The sequence below is a fragment of the Anomaloglossus baeobatrachus genome, chromosome 2, assembly GCF_048569485.1.
Source record: "Anomaloglossus baeobatrachus isolate aAnoBae1 chromosome 2, aAnoBae1.hap1, whole genome shotgun sequence".
Taxonomy (NCBI): Eukaryota; Metazoa; Chordata; class Amphibia; order Anura; family Aromobatidae; genus Anomaloglossus; species Anomaloglossus baeobatrachus.
The window spans coordinates 627,941,383-627,965,557 of NC_134354.1; the positions used below are offsets into that span (position 1 = coordinate 627,941,383).

The 24,175-nt window shown below is 45.6% G+C and overlaps 1 protein-coding gene across 1 annotated transcript in view; it reads left to right on the forward strand.

Moving 5' to 3' along the window:
* GTF2F2 (general transcription factor IIF subunit 2) overlaps nucleotides 1-24,175 on the forward strand; it is a 358,278-nt gene that overhangs the window by 44,937 nt on the left and 289,166 nt on the right. The window contains exon 5 of the mRNA XM_075334385.1: nucleotides 20,726-20,761. Within this exon, the coding sequence (XP_075190500.1) occupies nucleotides 20,726-20,761 (36 nt within the window). The remainder of the gene's footprint in view (nucleotides 1-20,725; nucleotides 20,762-24,175) is intronic.

Consider the following 24,175-nt stretch of genomic DNA (forward strand, 5'->3'; position numbering starts at 1 on the left):
ACTATGGCAACAGTGGTAGCGGTGATGTCACCGCTTACCAACCTGCAGTCTCTGCTAACTCATTGAGTGATTAGACAGCACGGGGATTTGAAGCGTTCTTCCTCCCCGTGCTTTCTGATATAGCAGAGCTAGATCGGTGACAGAAGACCTGGATTGAGGAGGGGTGAGAGGGAGTAAAAAAATGGAGTCCCTAAGTGTGTCTGTGTATTTATTTTTAATAAAGTATTTTTTGTGTGGTGTCTTTTTTTAACCCTTTATTGGAGATTCTTAATATCCGGGTCAAACTTGGCTTCACATTAAGAATCTCGGGCTTAATACCAGCTGGTAAAACAAAGCTGGTATTAACCCCTTATTACCCAGCGTGCCACCTGGCACCATGTCCACTGGAAGAGTTGGATACAGCGCCAAAAGATGGCTCTTCTATGAAAGCACCATTTTCTGGGGCAGCTGCGGACTGCAATACACAGCGGGTGGCCCAGAAAGCTTGGGCCACTCAGCGTTGCGGTTTCCAGTCCCCAGCTGTCTGGTTGTACCTGGCTGGACACAAAAATTGGGCTAAGCCCATGGAATTTTTTTTTTTAATTTTTTGGCAAAAAAACTCAAGAAAAAAGGGCTTAACTGGATTTTTCATTGCCAGTGAAGGTAACACCAAGCAGGAGGGGTTAGCAGCCTGTAGCTGTTTAAGTTACCCTAGCAATAGAAAATACAGCGAGAGCATAAGCATTTTTTTTTTACTCCTAACCCTTTTGGGTTATGTGTTTGTTTTTTTGTTTTTTTTTTTTTAATGAATTAAAAAAAAAATCGACATGGGCTTCGCCATATTTTTGTATGCCAGCCAGGTACAGCAGGCAAGTACGGGTGGTCTCCAACCCCCAGCTGCCTATTTGTACCCAGCTGGGAACCAAAAATATAGGGAAGCCCTTTTTTTAATTATTTCATGAATTTCATAAAATAATTTAAAAAAAAAAAACGACATGGGCTTCGCCCAATTATGTGTCCAGCCAGGTACAACTAGGCAGCTGGGGACTGGAATCCGCAGTACAGGGTGGCCCAAGCTTTCTGGGCCCCCCCACTGTGAATTGCAGTCCGCAGCTGCCCCAGAAAATGGCGCATTCATAGGAAGCGCTATCTTCTGGTGCTGTATCCAACTCTTCCAGCGGCCCTGGTATCGGGTGGCTCACTGGGTAATAATGGGGTTAGGTCCAGCTTTGTATTAGCAGCTGGCCCTAAGCCTGAAATTCATGGTGTCACGCCAATATTAGACATAGCCACCATGAATTTCTAGTAAAGATAAAAAAAACACAACACAGAGAAAAATATTTTTTATTAGAAATAAAACACAACACAATTAGTGACTCCATCTTTATTGAACTAAAGAACCCCCCTCCGCTGTAGTCCTGGGTCGAGGGTCCCTTGATGTCCAATCCGAATCCAATATCATCTGATTGAAAGGCAAACTGATCAGATGATGACACATCATCTGATCGGTTTGCCTTCTGATCAGATGATATTGGATTCAGGTCTTTGAACCTGACACAGGTTCAAGGACCTGAAACAGATTACACATCAGCTGATTGTCTAAAAGTCCCATGGGCTCCAGGACCCGCTGGTAAGCAGCTGATGCTATCACCTGATAGCATCATCCGATCGTTTACGTCCAGGGAAGATCAGCTGATTCATCATCTGCTTGTTAAAAAGCTGGCAAGCTGTTCACCGCTGGACGTAAACAATCAGCTGCTTACCGGGAGGTCCTGGAGCCCATCGGACGTGACCCAGGAGACTGCAGAGAGGTGAGTCAGGTGAAGAGTTCATGCCAGCAGCGGATCTCCTACATGAACTGTATTCAACTTGTGACATCCCCGGACCTCCCTGTAGAGTGGTGTCGGTAAAACACTGCAAGAATACTGAATGTCTGGTGCAAGGCACAAGGTGAACACAGTTCATGCAGGAGGATCACCGGGGTTTTTCGGGGTTCACCTTGACGTCAGCGGGGGTTGCCTGCATTTATGTGGCATAGGCTGTGCACCAGGCATTCAGTATTCTTGCGGTGTTTTACCGCGACATCTCTTTGCAGGGAAGTCCGGGGATGTCAGGAGGCGAATACAATTCATGCTGGAGAATTACCGGGGGCTTTCCTGGAGATCCCCCGCTGGGATTAACTATTCACCTTGTGACGTCAGCGGGGGTCCCTGCATTGTTTAATGCCACAGGTCACTGCAGAGAAGTTCGGGATGTCACAATGTGAATACAATTCATGCAGGGGGATTACCGAGCAATGCCGCCCACATTCTTGGAGATCCCCGCTGGGATGAACTCTTTACATTGTGACATCAGCGGCTGTCCATGCATTGTTTACCGAGACACCTCGCTGTATAAGTTTGGGGATGTCACAAGGTGAATACAATTCATACAGGGGGATTACTGTGGGATTTCCTGGAGATCCCCCGCTGTGATGAACTCTTTACCTTGTGACGTCAGCGGGGGTCCCTGCAGAGGTGTCGCGCTAAACAATGGGAGATAAGATAACAGCTGCCAACGCTGGCTATGTGGCTTTCTTCTATGAAGGAATCTACATAGCCATAGCTTTCTTTTCTCCCTAAAAACGCCCAAACGCATAAAATATAAAGCAACGTGGGCATTACACATGCGTTTTTTCTTGCTTTTTTCCCTGACTCCATTGAAGTCAATTGGGGAAAAAAGCAGGGAAAAACGCTAAAACAATTGACATGTTGCTTCTTTTTTCAGCAAGAAAAAAAGCAACTGAAAAAGAAGCAACGTGGGCACAGCAAGTCAAGATTCTCATAGACTTTGCTGGGATGCTTTTTCCTTGCTTTTATTGATTAAAAAAAGCAATGAAAAACGCTAGAAAAAACGCTGTAAAAACGCCCTGTGGGCACAAAGCCTAAGGCCTTGTGCCCACAGGGCATTTTTACAGCGTTTTTTTTTCAATGGAGTCAGGGAAAAAAGCAAGAAAAAACGCATGTGTAATGCCCACGTTGCTTTATATTTTATGCGTTTGGGCGTTTTTAGGGAGAAAAGAAAGCTATGGCTATGTAGATTCCTTCATAGAAGAAAGCCACATAGCCAGCGTTGGCAGCTGTTATCTTATCTCCCATTGTTTAGCGCGACACCTCTGCAGGGACCCCCGCTGACGTCACAAGGTAAAGAGTTCATCACAGCGGGGGATCTCCAGGAAATACCCCAGTAATCCTCCTGCATGAATTGTATTCACCTCCTGACATCCCCGAACTTATACAGCGAGGTGTCGCGGTAAACAATGCAGGGACCACCGCTGATGTCACAAGGTAAAGAGTTCATCCCAGCGGGGATCTCCAGGAATGCGGGGGGCATTGCTCGGTAATCCCCCTGCATGAATTGTATGCACCTTGTGACATCCAGAACTTCTCTGCAGCGACCTGTGGCAGTAAACAATGCAGGGACCCCCGCTGACGTCACAAGGTGAATAGTTCATCCCTGCGGGGGATCTCCAGGAAAGCCCCCGGTAATTCTCCGGCATGAATTGAATTCGCCTCCTGACATCCCCGGACTTCCCTGCAAAGAGATGTCGCGGTAAAACACCGCAAGAATACTGAATACTTGGTGCACAGCCTATGCCACATAAATGCAGGCAACCCCCGCTGACGTCAAGGTGAACCCCGAAAAACCCCGGTGATCCTCCTGCATGAACTGTGTTCACCTTGTGCCTTGCACCAGACATTCAGTGTTCTTGCAGTGTTTTACCAACACCACTCTACAGGGAGGTCCGGGGATGTCACAAGGTGAATACAGTTCATGTAGGAGGATCACCGGGGTTTCCTGGAGATCCGCTGCTGGGTTGAACTCTTCTCCTTACTCACCTCTCTGCAGTCTCCTGGGTCACGTCCCATGGGCTCCAGGACCCGCCGGTAAGCAGCTGATTACGTCCATCGGTGAAAAGCCTGCCGGCTTTTTAATAAACAGATGATGAATCAGCTGATCTTCCCTGGACGTAAACGATCGGGTGATGCTATCAGGTGATAGCATCAGCTGCTTACCAGCGGGTCCTGGAGCCCATGGGACTTTTAGACAATCAGCTGATGTGTAATCTGTTTCAGGTCCTTGAACCTGTGTCAGGTTCAAAGACCTGAATCCAATATCATCTGATCAGAAGGCAAACCGATCAGATGATGTGTCATCATCTGATCAGTTTGCCTTTCAATCAGATGATATTGGATCCGGATTGGACACCGCGGGACCCTCGACCCAGGACTACAGCGGAGGGGGGTTCTTTAGTTCAATAAAGATGGAGTCACTAATTGTGTTGTGTTTTATTTCTAATAAAAAATATTTTTCTCTGTGTTGTGTTTTTTTTATCTTTACTAGAAATTCATGGCGGCTATGTCTAATATTGGCGTGACACCATGAATTTCAGGCTTAGGGCCAGCTGATAATACAAAGCTGGCCCTAACACCATTATTACCCAGTGAGCCACCCGATACCAGGGCCGCTGGAACAGTTGGATACACCACCAGAAGATGGCGCTTCCTATGAATGCGCCATTTTCTGGGGCAGCTGCGGACTGCAATTCGCAGTGGGGGGGGGGCCCAGAAAGCTTGGGCCACCCTGTACTGCGGATTCCAGTCCCCAGCTGCCTAGTTGTACCTGGCTGGACACATAAATTGGGCGAAGCCCATGTCGTTTTTCTTTTTAATTCATTAAAAAAAGAACAAAAAAAACAAACACATAACCCAAAAGGGTTAGGGGTAAAAAAAAATGCTTAGGCTCTCGCTGCATTTTCTATTGCTAGGGTAACTTAAACAGCTACTGGCTGCTAACCCCTCCTGCTTGATGTTACCTTCACTGGCAATGAAAAATCCAGTTAAGCCCTTTTTTCTTGAGTTTTTTTGCCAAAAAATTAAAAAAAAAATTCCATGGGCTTAGCCCAATTTTTGTGTCCAGCCAGGTACAACCAGTCAGCTGGGGACTGGAAACCGCAATGCTGAGTGGCCCAAGCTTTCTGGGCCACCCGCTGTGTATTGCAGTCCGCAGGTGCCCCAGAAAATGGTGCTTTCATAGAAGCGCCATCTTTTGGCGCTGTATCCAACTCTTCCAGTGGACATGGTGCCAGGTGGCACGCTGGGTAATAAGGGGTTAATACCAGCTTTGTTTTACCAGCTGGTATTAAGCCCGAGATTCTTAATGTGAAGCCAAGTTTGACTTGGATATTAAGAATCTCCAATAAAGGGTTAAAAAAAAACACCACACAAAAAATACTTTATTAAAAATAAATACACAGACACACTTAGGGACTCCATCTTTATTACTCCCTCTCACCCCTCCTCAATCCTGGTCTTCTGTCACCGATCTAGCTCTGCTATATCAGAAAGCACGGGGGAGGAAGAACGCTTCAAATCCCCGTGCTGTCTAATCACTCAATGAGTTAGCAGAGACTGCAGGTTGGTAAGCGGTGACATTACCGCTACCACCGTTGCCATAGTAACCTAATGAGCCGGTTGCTATAGCAACGGTGATCTCCGAGCACCTGATTCCCGGCACCGCTATTCACCTGCATGAGCCGGTAAATAGCGGTGCTGGTAAACGATCTAATAGATCATCATTTTCCTGTCACTTTTATTCCAAAATGGAGATTGAAAAAAATGGGCTGAACAAGGAAATGATATCAGAACACCTTTTTTTCACATCCAAATTTAATGAGCTGAAACAAGCATTCAATAGTAACAAAAAAAGCATGAAAAGAAGCAGGAAAAAAAGCAGGAAAAAAAGCATGAAAAAAAGCATGAAAAGAAGCATGAAAAGAAGCATGAAAAAAAGCATGAAAAGAAGCAAGAAAAAAAGCATGAAAGCATGAAAAGAAGCATGAAAAAAAGCATGAAAGCATGAAAAGAAGCACAGAAAAAAGCTGCTTTTTTTGTGCTGAAAAAAAAGCACCGTGGGCACATAGCCTTAGGCTCCCTGCTCGCTTCAGTTCGTCGCTCTCTCGCTGTCACACACACGATGTGTGCTTCACAGCGGGAGAGCGACGAGCAAAAAATGAAGCAGGACATTCAGCAACGAGCGGCGACCTCACAGCAGGGGCCAGCTCGTTGCTGGATGTCACACACAGCGACAGCGACGGGACGTCGCTGCCACATCACAGAAAATGGTGACGTAGCAGCGACGTCGTTGTCGCTGTGTGTGACACCACCTTAACTGCCATAACTCGAGTGTTGTGAACAGCCTGTGCTTCGTTGATAACCTTAAGTTTTACCCCTTTGAGTAACTTTCTTTATTAACGTATTGTGTCCCTGTTAGGCTACTTTCACACATCAGCTTTTTGCCGTCAGGCACAATCCAGTATGGGCCTGATGCAACGGATCCGTCACAGATTGTGTGAAAAAGTAATGCGACAGATCCAGCACAAAAATGGATCCGTTTTTTTTTTTTTTATTATTTTTTTTAATGCTAAAGTGGGGGGGGGAGAGACCCCATCATCCCAGCAGGCACTACCGCCCCCATCATCACCGTACACACGCAGGCACTACCGCCCCCATCATCACCACACACACGCAGGCACTACCGCCCCCATAATCACCGCACACACGTAGGCACTTCAGGCCCCATCATCACCTCACACGCAGGCATTACCGCCCCGATCATCACCGCACACACCGGCACTACCTGAGTGATGTCACCGCTGACAGCATGACTCTTATGTTGCTCTGTGGAGCTCACAGCTCACAGCGGTGTACTACAGCCGCTCCTGTCAGCTTCCGATGTAGCAGAGCTGAAAGAGTCGTTGGACCTCGTGTGGATTACGTCGGATCTGGAGGGGTATTTTTGGATTAATGAAGTGGTGATAGAGGGTGTTTTTTTTTTTTTGTTTTTTTTTTTGTCTTTTATTCCAAATAAAGGATTTTTTTGGTGTCTGTGTTTATTTACTTTAATTTACAGGTTAATCATGGGGGGTGTCTCATAGATGCCTGCCATGATTAACCTAGGACTTCGTGGCAGCTGTGGGCTGCTGCCATTAACTCCTTATTACCCCGATTGCCATCGCACCAGGGAAATTCGGGATGAGCCGGGTAGAGTCCCGGGACTGTCGCATCTAATGGATGCGGAAATTCCAGGTGGCTGCTGGCTGATATTTTTAGGCTGGGGGTCTCCCCCATAACGTGTGGCTCCCCATCCTAAGAATACCAGCCTACAGCCGTGTGGCTTTACCTTGGCTGGTAGGACCGCACGCAGTATTTTATTTTTAATTATATTTTTTACTGCAAGATATAGACCCGCCCACCGTCGGCGGTAATTGGTTGCAGTGAGACAGCTGTCGCTCAGCGTAGGGGCCGATCTGCTTGCAACCAATTATAGGCGCCGGTGGGCGGAGGAAGCAGTGAATAAGAGATTGAATAATGAGCGGCTGGCATTTTCAAATCGGGAAAAGTTGCCAGAGCAGTGTGACAGCTGTACAGCGCTGTGCCAGTGATTGGTGGGAGGGAGTGAGGGAGTAAGAGAGAGAGATTTTCTGACCAGAAATGAATTTATCACTTCTGGGCATGCTCAGAAGTAAAAACCGGATCCGGCACATGCTTCCGGCGTTTGCCGCATGCCACCGGATCCGGCGCCCATAGACTTTCATTATGCACCATGCCACACAGCGCCGCACCCGGCGCTATACGGTTTTTTTGCTGCTGGCAAAAAAAGTTCCTCTCTGCGTCCTGTGTGGACGCCAAAATGACGATTTTTGCCGCATCCGGCAAAAAACGGATCAAACGCGAGTACATGCGGCGCTAATAAAAGTCTGAGAAAAAACATATCCGGCGGCAAAAAAAATGCGGTTTTCCTGCAAAGCACCGGATTATGCCTGACGCCAAAAAACGATGTGTGAAAGCAGCTTTAAAAATAATACAATCAACTGTTAGGCTACTTTCACACTTGCGTTCAGCGCATTCCGTCACTATGGAGAATAGCGCAGTCCGTTAACGCACTGCGCTATTCTCCATATACTTGTATGGATGATGCACTGTAAAGCAAGTGTCTGCGTTGCATCCGCTGGACGGCGCAGCGTCCTTATTTTGACGCTGCGTCGGGCGGAAGGAACGCAGCATGTAACGTTTTTTTTAGCAGCACAATCCGTAGGATTTCACTGCGCATGCTCTTCTTCTTTTTTTTTTTTAAATCACAAACTTTATTTTTGTTGTCTCTCGGTGGCCGAAGCTGAGCGCCCGCCCGCCGGCATGCCCGGCCGCCGGCAAGTGACAGCGCTCAGCTGAGCGCCCAAGTGAGAGTGCTCAGCGACCGGCCGCTGGCAAGTGACAGCGCTCAGCTGAGCAACCGCCTGCCGGCATGCCCGGCCGCCGACAAGTGACAGCGCCGCTCAGCTGATCGACCGGCTGCCGGCATGCTCGGCCGCCGGAATGTCAGGGCGCTCAGCTGATCGCCCGGCCGCCGGCATGCTCGGCTGCCGGAATGTCGGCGCTCAGCTGATCGCCCGGCCGCCGGCATGTGAGGGCGCCCAGCTGAGCGCTCGGCCGCCGGCTATTGAGAGCGATCGGCTGATCGTTCACAATAGTCGGCTGCTGGTAAACTGTAAAGAAGAAGAAGAAAAAAAAAAATAAAGCTTTCCGTTGTTTTGTACGATCCGTAGCATTGCGTTGTGTCACTATATGCAACGCATCCGTTGCATCCGTCACACAACGCAATGCTACGGAAGCCGTCCAACGCAAGTGTGAAACTAGCCTTACTCGGCCTCCTCCGATGCACAGACTCTGCGTTATGATGGTCTTTGGAGCAACTGAATTTATACATTTTTCAGAGCAGTATGACTATTAACCCTAGAACGCATACCTGGGGCCTCGCAGGCCTGCTAGGTCATTTGTTTTCTATGGTAGATTGTTATGCTTGCGCGTTCTAGGGTTAAGAAAAGAAAGTTGAAAGGGGAAAGCCTTTCCAGGCATGTTTTCCTAACAATCAGTTACCTACAATAGACTACCACTAGGTTTCTGATTTAGCTAGTATATTGCGCCCCGAAATCCCTCGGTTTCTAGAGCACGCGATGACCTAGACGCTTCATAACATGCAGGAGTAATGCAACGAGCATGCTGAACAGACTCCCTACTATTGAATAGGCCACCCAGGACTACTGTACTAAGATTAAACAAAGCATTATCCTTAGACATTGTATAGATCAGTGATTTTCAACCTTTTTTGAGCTGCGGCACACTTTTTATACTTAAAAAATCCCGGGGCACACCACCAACCAAAATGGCACAAAATGACACTAAAACAGTACATATTATATATATAGTTAATAATATAGATTCTAAATGCATTTATACTCACTCAGTGCGAAACCTGGGCCTGTTTTGATAAACACAAAAGGGATATCCTGGCAGGAATGGTGGAAAGACACACACGAAGCTCTTCCTCAACAGTTCTCAGTCTCTCCCTATTTTTAGTTTTTATCGCAGTCAAGCTTGAGAAGCCCAGCTCGCATAGATATGGGAGCAATATCAAAATAGCTTTGTTGGCCAGAATGGGGAACTCCTTGGCAATAGATAACCAAAAACTGTCCAAAGGAAGATCAGCAAACTTTAGATTTAAACCGCGATCTTGCTTCAGTTCAATGAGTTCCTCTTGCTCCTTTAAAGTCATGTACTTTCCAGCAACGGATAATGAGCTGTATGGGTCCCTAACCCAGTCAAGGCATTCTGTGAAGGTTGAAGAGAAATAAAACGATAACTTCTCCTCAAGAGTTTTTAAATGTCTGCCAATCACCTCGCACATTGCAGCAGTGTTGTCATCATGCAGTTTCTTGGTGAGCGGGAACATCTGAAGGTTGCCACCCTGCACATGTTGCTGTCAGAGCTGCACCTTTAACCCCTTCACGACCATGGACGGATCTTTCCGTCATGGATCGTGTCCCGGTAAGCCCCGCCCCCTGCCGCGGGCAGGTGGCGTGGATCGGCACACATATCAGCTGTTTTCAACAGCTGACATGTGTGCCTACATGTTCCGAGTGGAATCATATTCCACCCGGAACATTAACCCCTTAGATCTCGCTGCCAAAGTCTGGCAGCGAGATCTATATGCACGCGGCCATGTTTTCTACTAACCGCCGCCCCCTCCGGACGTCACGTGAGTGATCACGTGACGTTCGGTGGTTGCCATCGTAGCACAGGGTCATGTGATGACGCCTGCTGCTAAGAAGTTTCACTTTCCTTTTTCCTCGGCACGGAGCAGAGGAAAAAAGAAAGTGACTATTTCTGCTGTTTACAGCGGTATAGCTGTGATCAGCAGATAGCGATCAGCGATCGGATTGCTGATCGCTATAGCCCCCTAGGGGGACTAGTAAAATAAAATAAAAAAAAGTAAAAAAAAAGTTTTAAAAAATTAAAAAAAAAACAACCTAAAAGTTCAAATCACCCCCTTTCCCCCCATTGAAAATTAAAGGGTTAAAAAAAAATATACACATATTTGGTATCGCCGCGTTCAGAAATGCCCGATCTATCAAAATATAAAGTCAATTAATCTGATTGGTAAACGGCGTAGTGGCAAAAAAATTCCAAACGCCAAAATTACGTTTTTTGGTCGCCGCAAGTTTTACGCAAAATGCAATAACAGGCGATCAAAACGTAGCATCTGAGCAAAAATGCTACCATTAGAAACATCAGCTCGAGACGCAAAAAATAAGCCGTCACTGAGCCATAGATCCCAAAAAATGAGAACTCTACGGGTTTCGGAAAATGGCGCAAAACGTACGCCACTTTTATTTGACAAGCTTGTGAATTTTTTTTAACCCCTTAAATACAAGTAAACCTATACATGTTTGGTGTCTACAAACTCGCACCGACCTCAGGCATCATACACACACATCAGTTTTACCATATAGTGAACACCGTGAATAAAAGATCCCAAAAACTATTGTGCCATCACACTTTTTTTTTGCAATTTTTCCACACTTGGAATTTTTTTGCTGCTTTCCAGTACACCATATGGTAAAACTTATGGTTTCATTTAAAAGTACAACTTGTCCCGCAAAAAACAAGCCCTCATATGGCAAGATTGACGGAAAAATAAAAATCTTACTGCTCTCGGAAGAAGGGGAGCAAAAAACAAAAACGCAAAAACGGAAAGTGCCCCGGGGCTGAAGGGGTTAAACGGAATCCGTTCATTTTATCAATGCTTGTAAGCAGGTTTTAATTTCGGCCTTGCATCCGTGTATTTAGTTCATTCAGATATTGAAATATATCAGCCAGGTATGCCAGCTTTGCACACCACTCATCACTTGCAAGCAGCTTTGAATAATCGGACCTCTCGTTTGTCAGAAATATTTTAAGTTCCTCTCGCAACTCATACACACGGGCCAGCACTTTGCCGCGTGACAGCCGCCTGACCTCTGTGTGGAGCAATAAGATTTTATGTTCCGCTCCCATTTCTGTACACAAAGACGCAAATAAGCGACATCTCAAAGGTCGCGTCTTCACAAAGTTCACTATGCGCACAACATCATCCAACACAGGAGCTAGATCTGCTGGTAAGGTCTTTGCAACGAGGGCCTCACGGTGCAAGAAACAGTGGGTAACAAGAACATCTGGGTTTCTTTCTTTAACCCTACTTACAAAGCCTTTGATGCGCCCGACCATGGCTGCGGCTCCATCAGTGCAGACACCTGTGCAGTTTTCCCATGTAAGCCCACTTTTATCAAGATATTCCGATGTGACCTGGAATATTACCCCTCCTGTTGATCTTTCTGGCAGTGCCTTGCAAATTAGGAAGTTTTCTCTAATGGCTTCTCCATCCACAAAACGCACATTGGCCAACAGCTGACAATGTCCACTGATATCCGTCGACTCATCAAATTGCAAGGCAAATTTCTTACTGATGCGCACCTTTTCTAAAACAACTGTTTCAATGTCCGCAGACATGTCATCAATCCGTCTGGCAATTGTGTTATCAGAGAGAGACACTTTAGCTATCTCTTTGGCTGCGTCAAGGTGGCTCTACACACTGCAACATCGCAAACGACATCACTGTAACGTCACCGGTTTTGTGACGTAATAGCGACCTCCCCAGCGACATTGCAGTGTGTGAAACACATCAGCGACTTGGCCCCTGCTGTGAAGTTGCTGATCGCTACAAATCGTTCAGGACCATTCTTTGGTCCTTTGTTTCCCGCTGTGCAGCATGATCGCTAGAAAGTCTCAGTGTGTAAAGGGGACTTAAATGTGCAGGCAGCAAGAGCCGGCTTCTGCGGACACTGGTAACCACGGTAAACATCGGGTAACCAAGAAGCCCTGCCCTTGGTTACCCGATATTTACCTTCGTTACCAGCCTCCGCCGCTCTCACTGTCAGTGCCGGCTCCTACTCCTTGCACGTGTAGCAGAGTACACATCGGGTAATTAACCCCATGTGTGCTGTAACTAGGAGAGCAGGGAGCCAGCGCTAAGCAGTGTGCGCTGCTCCCTGCTCTCTGCACGTGTAGCTGCGTGCGCTGGTAACCAAGGTAAATATCGGGTTGGTTACCTGATATTTACCTTAGTTACCAAGCGCAGCATCGCTTCAGTGTGTCGCTGCTGGCTGGGGGCTGGTCACTGGTTGCTGGTGACAGCTCAGCAGCAACCCGTGTAGCCACGCTCCAGCGATCCCTGCCAGGTCAGGTTGTTGGTGGGATCGCTGGAGCGTCTGACTGTGTGACCTCTCATCAGCAACCTCCTAGCAACTTACCAGCGATCCCTATCAGGTTGTATCGTTGTTGGGATCGCTGGTAAGTTGCTTAGTGTGACTGGGCCTTCAGGGCCAAGCATCTCATTTACAATAGCTTTACAAGCTGGCAGTATTAATGTTTCTGCCACAGTGTGGGACTTTTTTTATTTAGCTATGAGTTCAGCAACAAGGTAGCTAGCTTTGAGGGCTCTCTTATTTACCTTTGTGCTTTTTCTCAAAAAAGTTGCCCCTTTCTCATTGTTTGTACGTAAGCGTACAAAATACTCAATCGGCTTGTTTTGAACGGAAGGGTGTTTCGTTTGGAGATGGCGTTTAAGCTTGCTTGGCACCATGGTGCTATTGGATAGCTTCTCACCACACACCAAGCACAGTGGTGTTGGTGCTGTCGCATCCCCAGTGAAAGTAAATCCCAATGAAAGATAGCTTCTACTGTATTGCCTTGAGCTCACCGTCTTGTCTTTTTTCTTTTGTCGATCTCTCATACTAGGGCCTTCATCTGGGTTAGAATTGTGTCCAGGGTCCTGTTCGGCATTTGCCTTTTCCATTCTCAAATACTTCTCCATCACTGCTGAGATAGTGTGCGCAGCCACACACTAAAATAGAAGAGTATTACATTATCTGCCACACTTAAACTTTAGGTAATCATGAATGGTAAAGAAAGTCGGGTTTAACACTGCGCTAAAACCATGAAGCCAAACGATGTGATGAATTCTTTGCTATATTTTCTTTATTTAGGCCAAGTCTACGCGTTTCAAAGGCATGTCCGCCTTCTTCATCAGGACAAAGGAAAAAACAGCATGATACCAATTGCTACTTGGGGATACATATATATTGAAAAAGAGGCTCCACCCCTACACAGGTGATGTCAGTCAGGGAGTGGCTGAACATCACGTGTATGAATAACAGAAAGCAGTGGAGAAAAAAATGGAAGAAACAGAAAGAAGAAAAAAAAAAAAAAAAAAGGAATTGGAAGGGGTTAAAACTTCTTTTTTTTTTTTTTTTTTTCTTCTTTCTGTTTCTTCCATTTTTTTCTCCACTGTTTTCTGTTATTCATACACGTGATGTTCAGCCACTCCCTGACTGACATCACCTGTGTAGGTGTGGAGCCTCTTTTTCAATATATATGTATCCCCAAGTAGCAATTGGTATCATGCTGTTTTTTCCTTTGTCCTGATGAAGAAGGCGGACATGCCTTTGAAACGCGTAGACTTGGCCTAAATAAAGAAAATATAGCAAAGAATTCATCACATCGTTTGGCTTCATGGTTTTAGCGCAGTGTTAAACCCGACTTTCTTTACCATTCATGATTCCCTGTTGCATCATCGGGGCTGCTGCTTGACCATTTTCTGCATACATAGGAGTTGTGCCTGTCACAACTTCCATAGGTGAGCACCTGTTTTCATTTTCTAAGCCTGCATTGTTTGCCAGATAAGACCCTATGTGCGCTTTTCTCTCCACAGCATTTTGACACTTAAACTTTAAGGACCTCTGCCAGGCATATTTCACTCTTGAGGGCTTAAAAAGCAGCTCTTGTGGTGATAAGCTGATTTAAAACCCCCAAGAGTGAACTCCGTAAGAGCTGTATGTGTGGAACAATAACTTAAGTTACTACGGTCTGCATTTCCTGCTTGAATTGACACTAGTGACGTAGCACTCAGCTTTCTCTATAAGTAGAATAGAGCCGGCTGCAAAGTGTTACGCCACTGGAGTCAATTCAAGCAGAACATGACTGCTGAAGACCGGCAAAATATAATTTATTATTCCACAGGTACAGCTCTCACGGAGTTCACTCTTGGGGGGTTTAAATCCGCTTCTTATCAGCACAAGAGCTGCTTTTTAAGCCCTCAAGAGTGAAATATGCCTGGCGGAGGTCCTTTCAATAAATTATTTATTTTAAAAAAGTGAAATAAAAAAGGATAACCCCCCTCATATATACAATCCCATATAACCATACATACAGTCCCATGTAAACTCATACATACAGTCCCACGTATATGAGCACATAATTATCAGCACCATATACTGTGGTGATGTGCACTGTACATCGCCACAGTATATGGTGCTGATAATTATATGGCTCATATACTGCAATATAAAGGGGTACAATGAGAAATACTATGGCCATGAGGCCAGAGTACAAGTGCCAGCTCATATACTCAGCATAAGAGCTGGTACTTGTAGTACTCCAGCCTCATGACCATAGTATTTCTCATTGTACATTTCTCATTGTTATATGCAGTATACTGCTGGAGTACTAAAAGTACCAGCTCATATGCTGAGTATTCTGCCAACAGTTCATATACTCAGGCAAAAGCTCATATAGTCAGCAACAGCTCATTAACTGTTAAAGAGCTGTTGCTGAATTAATGATTATACACAGCATTATTGGTGGGCGTTACCTTGGCGGCGGGCAAATGCGAGAGTCTCTCCGCTCTCAGGATGACGCGTCGGCCTAGGTGACGTCATTAAGTCGCGCGAGCATTCAAAGCTCGCGCATGTGTTATTCCGTGACTGCGCATCGCTGCGCATTGCCGGGGAACAAAACAAAGGGGGTACCATAGTTTGGGGAACTTTCCCCGCGGCACACCCGACCATGTGTCGCAGCACACTAGTTTACCGCGGAACACTGGTTGAAAATCACTGGTATAGATTGTTTGTTTGGAAATACTTGTCCCAGCGGACCAATATACATTTCGTAGGGCTAAGAACTTCAAGACCTTTGTGAGATGGAGATACCTAGGGCCCTGCTTCTTCCGGATCGTCAGATAAATGAAAGCTCATCAGATCGGTCCTGTGGCAACAGCTTCAGAAAATATCAAATGTCAGAGGCAAGTCAAAACAAAATATGTAGAAGTCTACATTGATAAAAATAATGTTATCCCTGCCAATTGGAGACGTGATCGACCTTTATTGCTTAGGGTTACTTGGCTTCTTCTTTTTGGGTATCACGGCTGAGAAATCTTCAATCAAGGCAGAGTCTTCCGCTCCATGTGTATGGCATTACACTAGAGAAGTGTGTTTTCGGCTAAGATATCTGGCGACTCTCTAGGTCAGACATTCGGACGGCTCTTTTTCATGCTTTCATTACCCTAGAAAAAGCTACACAATTTTTGAAAGTCCTCAATAAGCCTTTGCTACCAGAAGACTCAATTTCTCAGAGATCTAGAACCGAGCAATTCAGATGGATCCCTATTACCAGCAGGAGTCCCTTAGACTCTTATTCTAACATGTCTAAAGACTACAGTGGCGGCGGCAGCCATAAAAAGTCTTGAAAGGACATACTGTAATTGACAGTATTCACAGGGTTGAGATCATTCCGTTTATTTCATACATGAATAGCTACAAATGTATGTAATTCTGTGCTTCATAAATTAGTGTATGTTTTCCATCTTCTAATCTTTGAGAGAGCCCAACCTTGTGGCAGTGATATTGATCATGTGGCTTCTCACAACTGCTTCTCCAGGTTTGTTTCGGTGTGGAGCGCATAGGAGATGCTGTGGGCATATACATCACTGGAGGGGCTGGGGGCATGTACATCACTGGAGGGGCTGGGCACGGACCACACTGTGGGGGGGGGGCACGGAGAACAGTGGGGGGTGCATGACACGAAGAGTGGTCATACAGTACTAGAGGGTACACCGCACTGGAGGGACAGCACTGGCTGTCGGGCTCACAGCACTGGGGTAGGGTAAGAGTCACACCAGTCCAGGAGGCATGTATGTAAGGAGGCCGGCAAAGCTTCTCCTCCTCTTCTGTGAGATTGGAGTGCATCTCGCACTTATCCTGCCCACATAGTAAACCTTGAGCACGCTGGCCTATGCCAGTGTGAGTACTTATGGATATGTGAATGCTGAGTGCGCATCCTCCCATCACTCATTGGGATTTAAAGCTCCCGGCAGCCGGCAAGACCGCGGCTGCAGCCCGAGTACTATTGTCTCCGGAACGTGCCCGTGAGCTGCAGAAAAAGTAATTGTGGGCCGGAGGTTCCCCACCCCTGATTTTAAAGCATGACACACCTAACAGAGGCAAAAAAAAAAAGCAGTATAAAAAAACTTGACAAAAGCGTATGTTAAACTGCACACAAATAACGCAATCAAAAAACACAAAGGTGCAGAAATTCTGCAGTGTCAAGAAAATCTACAAATACAGATCATGGGAACGTAGATTAAATTCTACTGTTCCATGAAATACATTTATGTGGCCACAGTAGTTATTTGTGACGAATACTGGAATAGTACTAGGTATTTTGTAGGAATAACCCGAATACTTACAGTAGTATTCGCTCATGAGCTGTCATTGTAAGGCTAAGTTCACATGTCCAGTAATCATCTGTTAGGACAGGTCCTGCAGAGATCAGTTGGTCAAAAAAGTTGTGCAAATACAACTTTGTTGTTAAAAAAAAAAAACGATATCTGCCAGATCCATTTTTTTATATGGGAGTCTATGGAGACTGGATCCGTTAAAAGATTGTTATTTAGCCATGCTTTTTACTTGCATTTGTAATGGATCCATTTTTTTCCTTATAAATGGAAGATAAATAGCAATCCGTTAACCGATCCGTCCATAGACTTCCATGTGAAAAAAAAAAAACGGATCTGGCAGACATAATTTTGCCATTTGATCTCTGCAGGATCCATTCTAACGGATGAATAAAGGACATGTGAACTCAGCCTAATGCTGCCTGATGATGGTGGCTAAATATGAGGCCAATGATTATTTTTATATATATATTTTTTATATATATTTTTTAGATTATATGTAATATATATTATTATATTATATATATTATATAGCCTTATTCTGTCTGTCTTGCTCCAAAATTCTGTTACCGTGACAAGCGTCTCATTGGCCGCTCGCCTCGGCTCCGCCCCACCGCACAGATTGGCCGCTCGCCCAGGCTCCGCCCCCCACACGGATTGGCCTCTCACCCCGGCCCCCTGCACGCATTGGCAACTCGGCCACGCCCCACCCCCTCACGCATTGCACGCTCGCCTTGGCCACGCCCCCTGCACGCATTCCCCGAACCGACACGGAGCCCCGACTCCCAGGTAAGTGCTGTACCCCCGGGAGCCCACACCAGCGTACGCCGGCAACCCAGCCGACACATACCCTCGCATTGCTGGGGTTGCCGGCGTATGCTGGTGTGGGCTCCCGTGCGTGCGGGGGGTGGGGTACGCTGGTAACCATGGTACACATCGGGTAATATTGTGTAGCATGGTTACCAGCGTATGTCGGCTCCCAGCTCATTCAGATCGTTGGTCTCCCGCTGTCACACGCTGATGCGTGCTGCACAGCAGGAGACCAACAAGTGACCCAGCACTGTCGCTTTGAATACTTACCTGATGTGTACCATGCTTACTAGCATAACCTGACTCCCGGCACACGTACGCTGATAACAATGATACACATCAGGTAACTATGGAAACCGCTTTGCATAGTTGCCCCGCTTGACCACGCCTCCCCTCGGCCACCCCCCACACGCTCGGCCACGCCTCCCTGCTCGGCCACGTCTGCCCGCTCGGCCACACCCCCCACATACATTGGGCACCTATACACCTCCCCCCAGGACTACTCTACCTGTCAGATACCTCTCCTCCAGGACTACTCCTCCTATTATACTCCCCTTCCCCAGGACTACTTCTCCTATTATCCTCCTCTCTCCCCAGGACTACTCCTTCTATTATACACCTCACCTCCAGGACTACTTCTTCTATTATTCTCCTTTCACTCCAGGACTACTCCTCCAATTATACTCCTCACCCCCAGGACTACTCCTCCAATTATCCTCCTCTCCCACCCGGACGACTACTCCTATTATCCTCCTTTCTCCCCAGGACTACTCCTCCTATTATCCTCCTCTCCCCCCAGGACTCCTCCTCCTATTATCCTGCTCTCCCCCAGGACTACTCCTTCTGTTATACTCCTCTCCCCCAGGACTATTCCTCCTATTATCTTCCTCTCTCCTCAGGACTACTCCTCCCTATTATACTCCTCTCCCCCCAGGACTACTCCTCCTATTATCCTCCTCTCCCCCCAGGACTACTCCTCCTATTATCCTCCTCTCCCCCCAGGACTACTCCCCCTATTATACTCCTCTCCCCCCAGGACTACTCCCCCTATTATACTCCTCTCCCCCCAGGACTACTCCCCCTATTATACTCCTCACCTCCAGGACTACTCCTCCTATTATCCTCCTCTCCCTCCAGGACTACTCCTCCAACACACACTGCACAACACACCCCCCCCCCCACAAACCGTGCAACACATACAGCACCACACACACACACACACAATGCTGCAGACACACAGCGCTCCACAAACAACACAACACACAACGCAACACACAGCACCACACACACACAACGCTGCAGACACACAGCGCTCTACAAACAACGCAACACACACAACGCAACACACAAACAACACCGCTCACACACACCCACACCCAGACAACATCCAGAACATTTACAGCCCCTACACAAATACTTGGCAACTATATATATATATGTGTGTGTGTGTGTGTGTGTGTGTGTGTGTGTGTGTGTGTATATATATATATATGTGTATATATATATAATATATCTCTATCTTTTGGGTTGATTGAGAACATAGTTGTTGATAGTAAAGAAAAAAAAAATCCTCCAAAATACAACTTGCCTAATAATTCTGCTCACGGTGGAGTGTTTTTGTTTTTTAAATTTGGCTATCTTGGGAGGATAGTTGTTTGTGCAGGTAACTATTACTGTGCAGAATTATTAGGCAACTTAATAAAAACCAGATATATTCCCATCTCACTTGTTTATTTTCACCAGGTAAACCAATATAACTGCACAAAATTTAGAAATAAACATTTCTGACATGCAAAAACAAAACCCCAAAAAATTAATGACCAATATAGCCACCTTTCTTTATGATGACACTCAACAGCCTACCAGCCATAGATTCTATCAGTTGCTTGATCTGTTTACGATCAACATTGATTGCAGCAGCCACCACAGCCTCCCAGACACTGCTCCGAGAGGTGTACTGTTTTCCCTCCCTGTAGATCTCACATATTATGAGGGACCACAGGTTCTCTATGGGGTTCAGATCAGATGAACAAGGGGGCCATGTCATTGTTTTTTCATCTTTTAGACCTTTACTGGCCAGCCACGCTGTGGAGTAGTTGGATGCATGTGATGGAGCATTGTTCTGCATGAAAATCATGTTTTTCTTGAAGGATACCGACTTCTTCCTGTACCACTGCTTGCAGAAGTTGTCTTCCAGACACTGGCAGTAGATCTGGGAGTTGAGCTTCACTCCATCCTCAACCTGAAAAGGTCCCACAAGTTCATCTTTTTCAGCCTTTTTTTTTTTTTTTTTTTACCTTGGCCATGTCCCTGAGTATGGCACACCTTGTGCTTTTTGATACTCCAGTAATGTTGCAGCTCTGAAATATGGCCAAACTGGTGGCAAATGGCATCTTGGCAGCTTCACGCTTGACTTTCCTTAATTCATGGGCAGTTATTTTGCGCCCTTTTTGCCCAACACGCTTCTTTCGACCCTGTTGGCGATTTGCCATGAAACGCTTGATCGGTGATCACGATTCAAAAGTTTGGCAATTCCAAGACTATTGCATCCCTCTGCAAGACATCTCACAATTTTGGACTTATCAGAGCCCGTCAAATCTCTCTTCGGACCCATTTTGCCAAAGGAAAGGAAGTTGCCTAATAATTAAGCACACCTTATATAGGGTGTTGATTTCATTACACCACACCCCTCCTCATTACAGAGATGCACATCACCTGATTTACTTAATTGGTAGTTGGCTCTCAAGCCTATACAGCTTGGAGTAGAATATATAAAATTAAATGTAAGTATGTACGTGTGATGCCAAGGAAAAAAAACAAAGCAAAACACTAGCATTTAACTCGAAAACTTGATTTAAATAGGTAATTTTTAGTTTATAGCTTCCCTTTAAAGAGCAGCATATAAGTTGATTTTTCTTCTTACTTATGTGTAATGTACTATGTGTTCTTCCAGGCCCGTCTGATGAAAAACTTGAGAACAGGACAACTGGTGAGCATGGTATTTCTCATTTATTTTAGTGTTGGATGGTATTACCTTGCATGATTAGAGAAGTGCAGCTTAATTGAAAGATGACTTTATTACATCTTCATCGGATTACACGTTTGATTAGCATGAAATGGCCTGAAGAAAACCTAATGACCGTGTCAAATGCACTAATGTCATTTTGCATGGAGTCTTGTTCGTGACAAAAACCTGTGTATAAATACGGCGTTTGATCCAGCCACTAACACATTAGTTTGAATAGGGATTTCATGCAATTGTTTGGATAGCTGTGGCCAAGTGATTGTGCTCAGCCTCGCAAGCTGTAGCATATGATGAGCTGTTCAGATAAGTTGGAGCTTTAATGTATTTTATAGGCCACAGAACTTTGACTTATGATTTCAAGAAAGTCACTCTATACTGTTGTGAAAACGCCTTTCCTGGTAGAACTTATTTGGGGGTTAGACAAAACAGGTCTCCAGATCTGCCGACGCTGGTCAATGTAAGAACAATGCATCGGAGACAAAAGCATACATAGGAGTCTGTCTGTGTATAAAACCAAATTTCCGTCTCTTTGCTTTCATGAACAAGATTCATAAAGCCAATACATATGTACGTATGTGTATGTGTATATAATATAAATAATATATTTAATGTACAGTCATGGTTGAAGTTTTGGTAGTTTTGAAATTATTCCAGAAAATGAAGCATTTCTCCCGGAAAAGTATTGCATTTACACATGTTTTGTTATACACGTTTATTTCCTTTTGTGCGTATTTGCACAACACAAAGGCAAATTGGACATAATTTCACACACAACTCCAAAAATGGGTCAGACAAAATTGTTGGCACCCTCAACTTAATATTTGGTTGCACACCCTTTTGGAATAAATACGTAACTGCAATCAATCACTTCCTATAACTATCAACAAGCTTCTTACATCTCTCCACTGGAATTTTGGACTCTTCTTTTGCAAACTGCTCCAGGTCTCTAATATGTGATTGGTGCCTTTTTTCAATAGCAATTTTAAGATCTCTCGACAGATGTTCAATGTGATTTAGATCCGGACTCATTGCTGCCATTTCAGAACTCTCCAGTGCTTTGCTTCCATCCATTTCTGGGGGCTTCTTGAAGTATGTTTGGGATCATTGTTCTGCTGGAAGACCCATGACCTAGGAGAAAAACCCAACGACCTTACACTTGGCACTACATTGCGACCCAAAATCCTTGAATAATTTTCAAATTTCAAGATGCTTTGCACCCAGTGACAAAGGCAGCAGAACAATCCCAAAACATCTTTGAACCTCCACCACATTTGAATGTAGGTAGTGTGTTATTTTCTTTATAGGCCTCATTCCGTTTTTTGGCAAACAGTAGAAGGAGCTTTACCAGAAAGCTCTATCTTGGTCTCATCTGTCCACAAGACTCTTTTTCCAAAAGGATTTTTGTTTACCCACGTACATTTTTTTGAAACTGCAATCTAGCTTTTTGTTGTGTCTGTGTCAGCCATGCGGTCCTCCTTAGTCTTCTGACACATTGTTTAATTTCATTCAAAGTTCAATGGATCGTGTGCGCTGACATTGATACACCCTGAGCCTGCAGGACAGCTAGAATTTCTTTGGATCTTGATTGGGGCTGCATATCCACCATTCTGACTACCCTGCATTGCAACCTTTCATCATTTTTTCTCTGTCCATATCTAGGGAGATTAGCTACATTGCCATGGGTTGTAAACCTCTTGATTAATGTTGTGCATCATGGATAAAGGAACATGGATATCTCTGGTGATGGACTTGTGTAATGTTGGAGGTGCAAGCAGGGGTGGACCCACTGCGCTGCAGCACTGGTTCACCTGAGGGGCGTGACTAGGCGCACACTAGGTTTTCTCCATAGCCTCTGATGGCCAGGCTAGGCTGTGCTGCTGGTAGCCACCAGGTGATACTCTGGAAGACACGGTACTTCGACAGCTGACCCCAGTGGTCGAGGTACAGAAACAAACAATCTCTGATGTGGAGAGGTGCAGCCGGCGTGTCTGATGCAGACTGCATAGCAGGGACCTGCAAGTACGGAGGATTCGGCTGATATGGCAGGTGTAGCCGGGATGGCTGGTACAGCAGGCACGGAGGGGGTAGCAGATACGGCAGATATGACTGCTACAATGCCCGCGGCTGGTATGGATTGATGTATCAGTGGGTATGGCAAGTACTGTAATACAGACTGGTATTATAAGTACAGCAGAAGCAGCAGCACAGTGGTAAGGGCGTCTGACAACTAACAACACATTTCTAAACTTGGACTGTGTTGCCTAGGCATGTCCCATAGGGGTAGGATGCTTTAAATATTTAGTACCTCTCAGGTATATGCTAAGAGGCAGTTCCACTAAGGGCACGCTGGCCCATTATGAATAAGTGAATAGGAAATTTGGGCAGAAATCATTAATTTCTTATGAACCGATAATAGTTGATAATAACTTTGAGCTATGGAATCAGACGTTTAATGACTATGTCTGATGTTATGCAGATGGAAGGAGTATTATGCTTGAAATTATTTTGGTATATCTCATATGCGGTTTCATTATACAAATTCATCTTTTGCAAATTAAAAGGATTGTCTAGTCCAAATCCACAAGTCTGCAGTAACTCTGTGTCACTCTGTGCCTGTAGACTTGGCTTGCACTGTGTGTCACTCTGTGACTGTAGACTTGGCTTGTACTGTGTGTCACTCTGTGCCTGTAGACTTGGCTTGTACTGTGTGTCACTCTGTGACTGTAGACTTGGCTTGTACTGTGTGTCACTCTGTGCCTGTAGACTTGGCTTGTACTGTGTGTCACTCTGTGACTGTAGACTTGGCTTGTACTGTGTGTCACTCTGTGACTGTAGACTTGGCTTGTACTGTGTGTCACTCTGTGACTGTAGACTTGGCTTGTACTGTGTGTCACTCTGTGACTGTAGACTTGGCTTGTACAGTGTGTCACTCTGTGACTGTAGACTTGGCTTGTACTGTGTGTCACTCTGTGACTGTAGACTTGGCTTGTACTGTGTGTCACTCTGTGACTGTAGACTTGGCTTGTACTGTGTGTCACTCTGTGACTGTAGACTTGGCTTGTACTGTGTGTCACACTGTGACTGTAGACTTGGCTTGCACTGTGTGTCACTCTGTGCCTGTAGACTTGGCTTGTACTGTGTGTCACTCTGTGACTGTAGACTTGGCTTGTACTGTGTGTCACTCTGTGACTGTAGACTTGGCTTGTACTGTGTGTCACTCTGTGACTGTAGACTTGGCTTGTACAGTGTGTCACTCTGTGACTGTAGACTTGGCTTGTACTGTGTGTCACTCTGTGACTGTAGACTTGGCTTGCACTGTGTGTCACTCTGTGCCTGTAGACTTGGCTTGCACTGTGTGTCACTCTGTGACTGTAGACT